The sequence below is a fragment of the Salmo salar genome, chromosome 01, assembly GCF_965601325.2.
Source record: "Salmo salar chromosome 01, fSalSal1, whole genome shotgun sequence".
In the NCBI taxonomy this organism is placed as follows: Eukaryota; Metazoa; Chordata; class Actinopteri; order Salmoniformes; family Salmonidae; genus Salmo; species Salmo salar.
This window is the reverse complement of record NC_138291.1, coordinates 143,769,808-143,781,866: the sequence shown is the minus strand read 5'-3', so window position 1 is coordinate 143,781,866 and position 12,059 is coordinate 143,769,808. Positions and strand designations below refer to the sequence as shown.

The following is a 12,059-nucleotide window of genomic DNA, read 5'->3' as shown; positions in this document are numbered from 1 at the left end:
CTGGCATGTGGGGATCCTGGGTTTTTCCAATACGTCAACCTCCAACTACTGCATCCGTTGTCTATTTTTATGACTGAACAGCTGAGGATTTGGCCATATGTTCAAAACATGACTTTGTGGCCCAGAGGATAGTATACTGACTACTCCTTCCCCTAAAACACTGTATTCTTTAACACAGCGGAATGTACAGTAGGAGGCTCTGAAGCAGTAATGGATATATATATAGAGATGGATGGATGAGATGGATAGATAGATAGACAGTCACTCCAATACAGTAGGTCACAGACCTGACTGTCTCATATTAAGTGGACTTGTAGTGCTCGGTAGCGAGCTAACACATGCGTTGTGGGGCTGATTTAAAGAGTAGAGAGGCTCTTATCTGGCCTCATTTGAAAAACAAATCTCAGTCAGTTATATCTCAGGAGGTGCAGCCATATTGATATTCCAGAGCTCGCTGACCCCGCTTTGAAATCCAAGCGAGCATGAGTGGGATGATTGAGTGAAATTAGGATCCACGGTAAATCTAGCCGACGTTAGGGGAACATACCAGAGTAATAGAGCATAATATGTTTTCCCACATGTCTCTACCGCCATGCTGCTCTATGGCTGGCTGACTCTGTGGCATTGAGCTAGGGGCCAAATAGACAGGCCTGTAAGGGAGCCAGCAGCAGTCTTTGATAGCGAGTGTGTAATCTTTATATTGGCTCTATTTACAGGTTTTTCTCTGGCGTGGTTTTCTTCCCCCCTGAGTTTTCCTTTACTCATCACCACCTGTTTTCTCTCCCGTTCTCCCTGCCTCACCCCTCTCTGTCTCCTCTCGCTCTCCATCCATTTATCCCTCTCCCCTCTAAGTCTGACAAATGGTGTATTTATTTATCGGTCCCGGTCTTACCTTCGTGGACCTAGAGTTGTTGTGACATATGGTTGTCAGGGAGACTCTGGTGGTTCATTATACAATAACTAGTGTTTTTACTGAAGCAATACGGCACGAGGTTTATAAATAGATTTATACCATGGCATTGTTGAATACTCGCTTCTGATTGGCTTGAAGTATATTATATTTGCACGGTAGAATTCAATGGCTATAGTTCTTACATGTTCTGTGTTTGAGCTGCTATTGAAAGCAAAAGTCGAATTGAAAACATTATTAGCATTGTTGAATTTGATTTTCATAATAGAAAGCTAGGACTGATGGTTTGGTTAGCTAAACTAGAAAGTCTGTTTGCTTGGTTACCTCGGCAACTACTGTAACCATCTAGTAAACTTGCTAGCTACTTCAGTGGATGTTGAACACATCCGGCAAATGAACACATTTCTAGTGGTAAATGTGTTTAAATTATAGTCATGGTATAAAAGGGGTAATCAACTCGGGCCTCTCTATGTTCTCTGGAAAATAATGCAACTCTGTGGAAGGTAGCGCATCGTGGAACACCTTCCACGTCATTATTTTCCAGAGAACACACAGCCCCTCATTGATTATCCCTTACATACAAATCTTAATAGATTGGCCATATACTGTTGTGGTTTGCATGCTTTTTACCTTGCTGTTAGATAAAAAGGGTTCCAAAAGGTTTCTTTGGCTGTTCCCACAGGAGAACCCTTTTTGGTTCCAGGTAGAACCCTCTGTGGAAAGGGTTCTACCTGGAACCAAATGGGTTCTTCCTGGAACCAAAAAAGGATATTCTAATGGTTCTCCTATTGGGACAGCCGAAGAACCCTATTAGGTTCCCTTTTCTTCTAAGAGTGTAAAGGTAACTGCACATCTGTTCTTCTTTCTCATGATGTTTTCTGTCTTCACAGAGCTTCCAGTGTTCCCAAGGCTGATGCACCAAAGGTAAGTACACTCCAGTGAATCACTTGAAGTCAAATTCATTATTTAAGATGAAAGGATTATGATCTTGAGTATTACTTTTTAGTGGCGTATTGACACTTACCAGGATCATTTGTTAAAACATATGTGCTCAGGAGTTCATCGATATGTTTGAGCATGCTCACTGTACCCTTCTGAGACGATGTTACACCACATTTTGGTTGGCTGTTATGGACGTTATGCAAAGCTTGTGAAGGTGCCACCCTCATAGATAGCCCTAAGGCGCATACCAATGTTCTGGGGAGCATGGCCCCTGCATGAGTTTGCTGTGTGATGTGCAGTGTGTGAGTGTTGTGCATGTGTGCCCCCCACCCCCTTTTAGAACGAACAGTTGGAGATCATTAAGCCTGTGCCAATCACCTACCCAGCCACAGCATCCACATTCACCAGCCCCTCCCCCCAACCCGGTGCTGCCTACAATAAGACAGCCCGCCCCTTTGGCGGGGGCAGCGGTGTAGGTGTGGTCACTTCCTCCCTGACCGCCCCAAAAGTGGCCTCAATCCCTTCTGCATCGTCTGCTTTCACCCCCGCTGCCCCCTCCTCCCAGCAGCCCCAGCCTCCCTTCCCACTAGGCAGCCACTCCCGCTCTCCAGCCCCACCCATCGCAGCCCCACCCAGCTCAGCCCCACCCACCAGACCCAGCTCTGGCCGTTCCCCCTTCACCACCCCCTCCTCGTCCTCCTCCTCCTCCCCGGCCAGAGTGACAGCCCCCTCCTCCAATCCCGGTGCTCCGCAGTCCTCTTGCTATAACACGCCCATCAACCTGTACTCCAACGCCAACGCCTGTGAGGTGGCCATAGGACAGAGGCGGGGCCTGTTGGAAGCCCAGGGTGTAGTGGTCGACCAGATCAAAGAACAGTTCAACGGGTGAGTAGCACTAACCTCAATCCCCACCCCTCACCTCGTCTCCTCTCCTTTCTCCTCTTCTCTCCTGTTACTTTCTTTCTTTTTACCAAACACCTCTTGCTTCTGCTTCCTTTGACTTTCCAAGAGGCTCAACTGTGGGTAGGTAGGCGGTTTGTACAGTAAGTTCACTTGAAGTTATTACCCTGCACCACATTGTATTTTTTAGCTCAAAATAACAACATTGCTATTCTAGATGTGACCACTTAGACTGGTTTAGTGCAGCAGCAAGAAGGCTGTAATGGGAGATGAACATGTTTCGGTCTCACATCCCATAAATCATGTGTGTTGTTGCCAGGTCAACAGATACTTGTGGTTCACTCCACTACCTGTCTGGATGTTGTTGTTTGAGGACACAAGTAGCTGGTGTCCATTTTCAGTTAACCAACCATGCAATAACAACAGACTACCTGAGAGAGAGCATACTTTGTACTAAATCTTCCATCCGTTTCTCCTACATAGTCTACATTTATTTAGTCTTTATTGTTCTCATTTAGCAGATGCTCTTATCCAGAGTGACTTCTAGGAGCAATTGAAGGTTAACTGCCTTGCTCAAATGCACATCGACAGATTTTTCACCTAGTTGGCTCTGGGATTCAAACCAGCGATGTTTGGGTTACTGGCACAACGCTCTGAACCGCTAGGCTACCTGCCACTCCACAAACACAGTCTCGTTTGTAGAGCAACATGGATGGTGCCTGTACCCCCAGCTCTTTAAACAGCCACAATAGAGAGAAATAGTAATGGCGTCTTTTTGTAGGCGCCAACTCCGCCATGGTTCGTTGGACAAAGCGTATGGAGAAATGAATGGAGTTTCTGTAGGGTTTTTGGATAAACGCTGAAAATAAGGTCTGTGGTAAACAGAGGTTTAGGAGAGCTGACACGTTCTGTTCGATGAGACCATCTTCATCAGCGAACGTCACTTTTTGAAGCATTTATGTAATAAAAAAACGGCTTCATAATTCATAAAGGTCATGCTGACTGACTGATATTATCTCATAGAACAAAACGCATAAGATCTCCTAAACCTGTGTTAACCTCAGACCTTATTTTTGGCGTTTATCCCCAAACCCTATTCTTTCTCCATTCATTTTCCCCACAGGAATGGCTGAACAAACCAGAGCTAACCTATTTACGGCGTTTAGGACTGCAAGCTGGCGAGCTCCTATGAGCGCAGCAGCACATCTTGTCTCATGTTAAAGGGAACTGGAAACAGAAGACAAAGGCAGCAGCAGAACGACGACATGTTAAACTTACTCCTGCTACCACCCAGCCCAGCCCGCCTCTCTCTAATTGATAGTAAAGGGACTAGCCTTGCCAAACACCCAGTATTCCGGCTCAGTCTGCCTGGCATATCGTTGTTCTGTTGACTCAGACGCTTGTTTCTAAAGGCCTGGTATTCTGGAAGCTTTGGGGCTGGAGAAGCTCTACTAGGATGGTTCTCAGGCCAGATGTTTTTACAAAGCCTCCGAATAGTAAAAACACATGTTTTTGACTAGTCTACCAATGTAGTCCACTAATGCAAATGTAATTAGTTATGTTTTGCAGCTGAATATAATAGGGACTTCATGCCACATACCTGTAGGCACTTTGGTTGTCATCTCAGTCTTTACTGCATACTCTACTTACAGTCTCTGTAGTTATTAATTCACCTTCCTCCTGTCTAAACCCCCTGGACGACTCTGTCTGCTTCTGATTGGCTTGAAGGGCATTCTAGGGCATGCATTATTTCCCTATAATGCACAGTATATTTGCACGGTAGAATTCAATGGCTATAGTTCTTACATGTTCTGTGTTTGAGCTGCTATTGAAAGCAAAAGTCGAATTGAAAACATTATTGGCTTTGTTGAATTTGATTTTCATAATAGAAAGCTAGGACTGATGCTTTGGTTAGCTAAACTAGAAAGTCTGTTTGCTTGGTTACCTCGGCAACTACTGTAACCATCTAGTAAACTTGCTAGCTACTTCAGTGGATGTTGAACACATCCGGCAAATGAACACATTTCTAGTGGTAAATGTGTTTAAATTATAGTCATGGTATAAAAGGGGTAATCAACTCGGGCCTCTCTATGTTCTCTGGAAAATAATGCAACTCTGTGGAAGGTAGCGCATCGTGGAACACCTTCCACGTCATTATTTTCCAGAGAACACACAGCCCCTCATTGATTATCCCTTACATACAAATCTTAATAGATTGGCCATAAACAGTACTGTTGTGCATGCTTTTTACCATGCTCCTACACTCTTAGAAAAAAGGGTTCCAAAAGGTTTCTTTGGCTGTTCCCACAGGAGAACCCTTTTTGGTTCCAGGCAGAACCCTTTTTGGTCCCATGAGGGTTCTGCGTGGAACCAAATGGGTTTTACCTGGAACCAAAAATGGATCTTGAAAGGGTTCTCCTATTGGGACAGACGAAGAATCCTATTAGGTTCCTTTTTTTCTAAGCGTGTACAGCTGATGTTTTCTGTCTCCAGGTTCCAGGTATAGTAGCAGCATGCGTGTTCAGCTGGATCCTGTGTGTCTCTGGGTGTCTGCTTGCACCTCGTCTCAGAATGGTCCATGTGTTTTAAGATCCCAGTCGAATCAATGCTCTTCCTCTTTTCCAGTTCCTTTACTTTGCTTCATCCTCTTCTTCTTCATTTGTTCTTTCCTCAGGAGGGCGAGGAGGAAGAGACCAAGTTAGTGTTCTAACAGTAGCAGTGACACACTGTCTGCTCTGTAACTGTGGGATGATGCGATTATCAGTGCTTTACTGCCGCACATGATGACTGCAGCGCAATTAGAATAGTACAGTAGGCATGCTGGCTCCTTTCTGCCATAACCCTCATAAACCTCACTCATACTCATGTACTTACTGTATTACACCTTCATCTCAGAGCACAAACAACCTGCAAAGCCACCCTGTAAATAACCCACAGCCATACGCCGTAATAAGCCTCGTGATCCAGTTCATTCTGTTCATTCATGCTCTGTGCCATGGCATCCCGGCCCGGTTCACTTGGAAAAGTAGTGTATTTACACCCATGTGGGTTGGAAATGCTGGTCCATTTATAGTGCACTGCTTTTGACCAGAGCCCCATAGGCTTTATAGGCACTTTAAAGGAATAGGGTGCCATTTTATGCTGCACCCTCACCAGGCCCATCCCCAGACTGCAACTCAGAGCCCTGTAGGCTGACCTGTCACCACTCAGCGGGGCTACTGAACCCTGTCCCTGCATCTGTCCCCCTCCGTCTGTCCGTCTGCCACCGTGTCACTCTGTTTACCCAAGGCCACTTATTAATTACCAGCCAGCTATTCCACTGTGGTTCTAGGAATAGTACCATCACAATCTGACCCCTGACCTCCATTCCCTTAGAATACACTCACTGACACACGCAATAGACTAGAACACGTGCTGGAGAGATCACACGCAGAACACGCCGATATATTCACACTTGACTTGCCTCAAGTGCTTAAATGGATTTGTACCTAATGTAATACAGACACCTTGAGATGGGTGTCTAAACATTTATTTAATTCAGGACAGGAATACAAAGAACGCATCTGTTCAGGTCCTGAGCTCACTGTAATGTGAGGCCCAGTGGTTCCCCCTTGTGGCGAGAGATGGTACTTTCACCCTTGCTTCTAACTATATTATACAGTTATATTTAATAGTTTTCCATCAATTTCCCAAAATCCAAACAACATCACTGTTTCTTCAGCTGATCAATAATCCATAAAGCATATTCCTGCTAGTACTAAAAGAATGATGTCATGCTATAATATGAGTGTCTCTGAGTTAACGCTATATATGTGGGCTGAGTCATGTCATGTCATGTCACCTTCATAGGGGTTTCGGAGGGGATCATTACATTTAGTTGGAATAGATAGCGATCTGTGTCATTGTAGCTGACTGCTGCTCTGCTATTTCTAGTGTAGCTGCTGTTTCTGCCAGTGGGCCTCTGAGTATTCTTAAGTATAGCCTGTAGTACTGCATCAATGCTCATACTTTAGATCCAAATAGATTTAGCACCTTGGAAGTACAATATTCAGTTTTTCCTCCCAATCTTTTCTAGTTTCTGATTCTTCTCCTTCTATTATCTTATTTTCCTTTCTTACTTCCCACTCAATTTCCGTGTGCAGAGTCCCCCCAAAGACTGCCACTAGGAGGTACAGTAAATGGGAAGTCTAGCAGTGACCACTTCACTGAGTGTATGTGTGTCTTGTCTGAGTCTACCTGTAGTATACGCTGGGAGTGAGAGTGTGTTTTGTCTGTACCTGTGTGTGAGATTTGTTTTGCACTTGTGTTATCCTACTGTATGAAAAAGATGAATTAATGAATGAATTTAATAAATTAATCTGAGTAATTACTTAATGAATAAAGTCATTATTAAAAGTGATTTTTATGAATGGTGAATGCTAATAGTAATTGGAAATAAATGATGATGATGATGATGATACTTATTCTCTGTGTATGTGGCCTCAGGAACAGAGTTGATCCAGAGTTGAACCATGCCTCACCACTCAGTGAGGCCAGTAAGAAGCGTATGATCGAGGACACAGAGGACTGGCATCCTCGCACCGGCACCTCCCAGTCCAGGTCCTTCAGAATCCTGGCTCAGATCACTGGCACTGAGAACGGTGGGTACCCCCTGGCACCCTCCCCCTTCCCCCAATACCCTGATGCATAATGACACCCTAGTTACTTTATGTTGTGTACCCTGGCACCCTCATACCCAGGCCAGAACACATGCAGCACCACCAATACCTTGGCGCAGTGGTATTAGAAAATAGATATGTATTATAGCTAGATCATTGTGTTCTTACAGTAACCCCTCTGAAGTGACTATTTGGCCTTTGCCCCTAAGGGAAAGGTTACATAAGTAGACTGTAGTATAGATTACAACAGTGCTGCATGCTAGTCCCTGTGGCGCAGGTCTGTCTCTGGGTTCTGGTCCCCCTGGCGCAGCTCTGTCTCTGAGCCTCAGCAACCATCTCTCTGTCATCACCCCAGCCCTGTGTGTGTGTTGGACATGCTCTACTAATATAAGCTGACATGGAGCTGACAAGGAGCAGTGGATACGATGTCCCTCTCTACTCCAGACAGAGGCTGAGGTTACCAATGCAGCGCTGAATATGTTTACGGCTGTTGATATTATGCAAATGGTGCTGGAGACTGGTTTGTACAGCTGTAGGTGTGGAGACTGGATTGCACAGCTGTAGGTGTGGAGACTGGTTTGCACAGCTGTAGATGTGGAGACTGGTTTGTACAGCTGTAGATGTGGAGACTGGTTTGCACAGCTGTAGGTGTGGAGACTGGTTTGCACAGCTGTAGGTGTGGAGACTGGTTTGCACAGCTGTAGGTGTGGAGACTGGTTTGCACAGCTGTAGGTGTGGAGACTGGTTTGCACAGCTGTAGGTGTGGAGACTGGTTTGCACAGCTGTAGGTGTGGAGACTGGATTGCACAGCTGTAGGTGTGGAGACTGGATTGCACAGCTGTAGGTGTGGAGACTGGTTTGCACAGCTGTAGGTGTGGAGACTGGTTTGCACAGCTGTAGGTGTGGAGACTGGTTTGCACAGCTGTAGGTGTGGAGACTGGTTTGCAGGTCCCAACAGGACTGAGTTCAACTGGCATGGCAGGACTATGTCTCTGCCATCGGATATTGAGCCCAATCATCCAGCCCTCACGTGAGTAGAGCTGTTTGAGGTGCACCCTTGGCCAATTTTTTAAAATATTTTTTGCATTTAAAAAGCAGTATAACCCCTCTTTTTGGCTGGTCACCCCATCAGTTATTTTCTATTACAAGACACACGTCTACACGCACATGTCACAATCTCTGCATTGATGTTCATGAGTTTCTTTCCTCTGTTGACAGACCAAGCCCAGGAGAACAGCACTGGAAAGAAGTGAGTAGTTGATGATTGGTCAGTCTGCTCCGGTGTGATCTGTTTGTGTTTCCTGGCGCGAGTGTGATGCTGTTGTTGTTACTGTGACTATGTTGGGGTGATGTCTCATCCTGCATGTCACAGGAGCTTCTCATTATTGGGATTCCGTGTTTAGCCCATTGCTTCCTGATCCATGAGACGCTTAGTTTCAAGCTTCATTTACAGGAAGCCACATCAGAGGATGCCCACAGTGGAGGAAACCCTAGTAAAAACATCTCGGGCTGGGTTAGCTGGGTCGGCCAAACCCTCAGAGCCCTCTGAAAGCTGGGGATTGTCAGTTCTGTGTTCTGTCCCCCGTTCATCTTCATCTGCAGTAAACACGTGCTGCTGCTGTCCCAACCTAAGCACCGGACAATAAGCATGTCACGGTGGGATTGTGGGTAATGAAGTGGGAGTATGGGTAATAAGGGACTACCAGGAGGAGGCACTCACTCTCCTTCTCAGAGACATGTGGTTAACAGACAGCACGCTCCCAAACACACAGCTCTCCTCCTCAGAGACATGTGGTTAACAGACAGCACCCTCCCAAACACACAGCTCTCCTTCTCAGAGACATGTGGTTAACAGACAGCACGCTCCCAAACACACAGTTCTCCTATCAAGAGATATCAAGCCTCTTGCTAATCTTTCTGCTTTATTTATTTGACCTGCATTTCCTCATTTTTCCAGTATTTTCCCGTACATTTCTTGTGTTACTTTTTTCTTACAATTTCTTTCTTTCCTTTCTTCCCGTCTGCTCTCCTGTGTCCTCTCCTTTCTCCCTCCTTCCCTACCTCCCTCTCCCCTCCTGCCCTGTGCCGTTGGGTGTGTTAGGGTGAACAAACTGGACCCAGAGGTTGTGGGACAACTGTACAACAAGCTGAGAGACTGGCACCACGGTGTTTCAGCACGCACACTCAACGTGCAGTAGACTATGTTTCTCACTAAGATAATCGTGTACTATTTGTAACCTCTACCTGCCTGTGTTTTATTTATTTCAATATGCCTGTAGTTGTCTCCCTGTGTGTGCAGTGGATGTCAGCCAACCGACACCTAGGCAGAGTCCATTCTATTTCACATTACACCTACCATTATCACGTATAGTTACAGGTATTAGTTAGTGCATTATTTAGGTGTGTGTGAGAGACTCCCTTAGGTTACCTTGCCTTATTTTACTACTTCCACTATATTTGCAAAAGTATGTGGACACCCCTTCAAATTCGTGGATTTGGCTATTTCAGCCACACCCATTGCTGACGGGTGTATAAAATCGAGCCAACAGCCATGCAATGTCCATAGACAAACATTGGCAGTAGAATGGCCTTATTGAAGAGCTCAGTGACTTTCAATGTGGCACTGTCATAGGATGCCACCTTTCCAACAAGTCAGTTTGTCAAATTTATGCCCTGCTAGAGCTGCCCGGTCAACTTTAAGTGTTGTTATTGTGAAGTGGAAACGTCTACGAGCAACAGTGGCTCAGCCGCGAAGTGGTAGGCCACACAAGCTCACAGAACAGGACCGCCGAGTGCTGAAGCGCGTAGCGCGTAAAAATCGAGTTCCAAACTGCCTCTGGAAGCAACGTCAGTCCAAGAACTGTTCGTTGGGAGCTTCATGAAATGGATTTCCCTGGCCGAGCAGCCGCACACAAGCCTAAGATCACCATGTGCAATGCCAAGCGTTGGCTGGAGTGGTGTAAAACTTGCTGTCATTGGACTCTGGAGCAGTGAAGGCGCGTTCTCTGGAGTGATGAATCACGCTTCACCATCTGGCAGTCTGACGGACACATCTGGGTTTCGCGGATGCCAGTAGAACGCTAATACCCCCCCCCCCCATGTATAGTGCCAACTAAAGTTTGGTGGAGGAGGAATAATGGTCTGGGGCTGTTTTTTATGGTTCGTGCTAGGCCCCTTAGTTCCAGTGAAGGGAAATCTTAACGCTACAGCATACAATGACATTCTAGACGATTCTGTGCTTCCAATTTTGTCGCAAAAGTTTGGGGAAGGACCTTTCCTATTTCGGCATGACCATGCCCACTTGCATAAAGCGAGGTCCATACAGAAATGCTTTGTCGAGATTGGTGTGGAAGAACTCCATCAAACACCTTTGGGATGAATTGGAACACCGACTGCGAGCCAGGCCTAATCGCCCAACATCAGTGCCCGACCTCACTAATGCTCTTGTGGCTGAATGGAAGCAAGTTCCTGCAGCAATATCTAGTGGAAAGCCTTCCCAGAAGAGTGGAGGCTGTTATAGTAGCAAAGGGGAGGACCAACTCCATTTGAATGCCCATGATTTTGGAATGAGACGTTCGACGAGCAGGTGTCCGCATACTTTTGGTCATGTAGTGTATATACAGGTAACTGCCAAAATAAAGGAAACACCAACAAAGTGTCTTAATAGGGTGTTGGGACACCACTAGCCAGAACAGCTTTAATGCACTTTGACATAGATTCTACAAGTGTCTGGAACTCTATTGGAGGGATGCAACACCATTCTTCCACGAGAAATTCCATAATTTGGTGTTTTGTTGATGGTGGAAAATGCTGTCTCAGGCGTATGGCTGGGCGATATGGCCAAAATGTCATATCACAGTATTTTTCATATTTTCTGACCGTATTTAATGTTTTCGAATAATAAGAGTTGTTAATGTGCTTTATGAGTAGTGTGTGACCCGATGGTGGCAACACATACATTCTAAGTGATTTTAATGGGTCTTTCTCCATTCTAATTGTTTTACACTGTTCAATTCAACTTCAACCCAACATTTTTTTTGTCCTGCATTTCCATACATTTCTGCATTTCCTACAGTCATTTGAGATCATTTCCTTCGCTGCCACGTAGGGCTGCAAAAAAAACAAGGCCTTATTTTTTGCCAAATGTTGCAATTGCAATTTGACTTGTGATTTAGATCAAAACACTTAGGTTAACTGTTGGAATCATGGAAATAGAATGATTATTCTAATTCTATAGTTAGAATATAATAGTGGGCACTTTGAATGCAGTGTTTGACATGACAACGAATGAAAATGCCAGGGAGGAGTTATTGTGACAGGGTAGGAACCAAAGTGATGGTCAGTGTTTCCTAGGGGACCCTATAATCTCTGGCTACTGTAAATGTGTCTTCATATAGCCAACATATTCATGCTTTGCTTATTCCTCTTTGATTTAGAAGATACTGTTGCACAGACAATGTGCTGATTTAGGCCTACTTCATCACTGGTGTAAGTCTTTATCAGCTAGCTACGTTTGCTCTGACTCAGTACATTTATTAGCTCGCTAAGTACCCAGCGAAATAGCGATTTAGCGGCTATAGCAATTTAGCTAAAACTTGCTAAGAAAAGACTAACTAGCTGTTTGCAGAAGTAAGAAACACAAAGTAATT

The 12,059-nt window shown here is 45.2% G+C and overlaps 1 protein-coding gene across 4 annotated transcripts in view; it reads left to right on the top strand.

The window, feature by feature from the left end:
• Positions 1 to 12,059, top strand: part of pdlim5b (PDZ and LIM domain 5b) — a 73,999-nt gene that overhangs the window by 54,293 nt on the left and 7,647 nt on the right. Inside the window, exons 4-8 of one of the 4 annotated variants that reach the window (XM_014130040.2) lie at positions 1,801 to 1,834; positions 5,427 to 5,449; positions 6,895 to 6,921; positions 7,238 to 7,392; positions 8,629 to 8,659. In XM_014130040.2, coding sequence (XP_013985515.1) covers positions 1,801 to 1,834; positions 5,427 to 5,449; positions 6,895 to 6,921; positions 7,238 to 7,392; positions 8,629 to 8,659 — 270 coding nt within the window. Of the gene's footprint in view, positions 1 to 1,800; positions 1,835 to 2,192; positions 2,738 to 5,426; positions 5,450 to 6,894; positions 6,922 to 7,237; positions 7,393 to 8,628; positions 8,660 to 12,059 lie in introns of all 4 variants that reach the window. The other 3 variants (XM_014130046.2, XM_014130035.3, XM_014130033.3) reach the window with 3 other exon arrangements.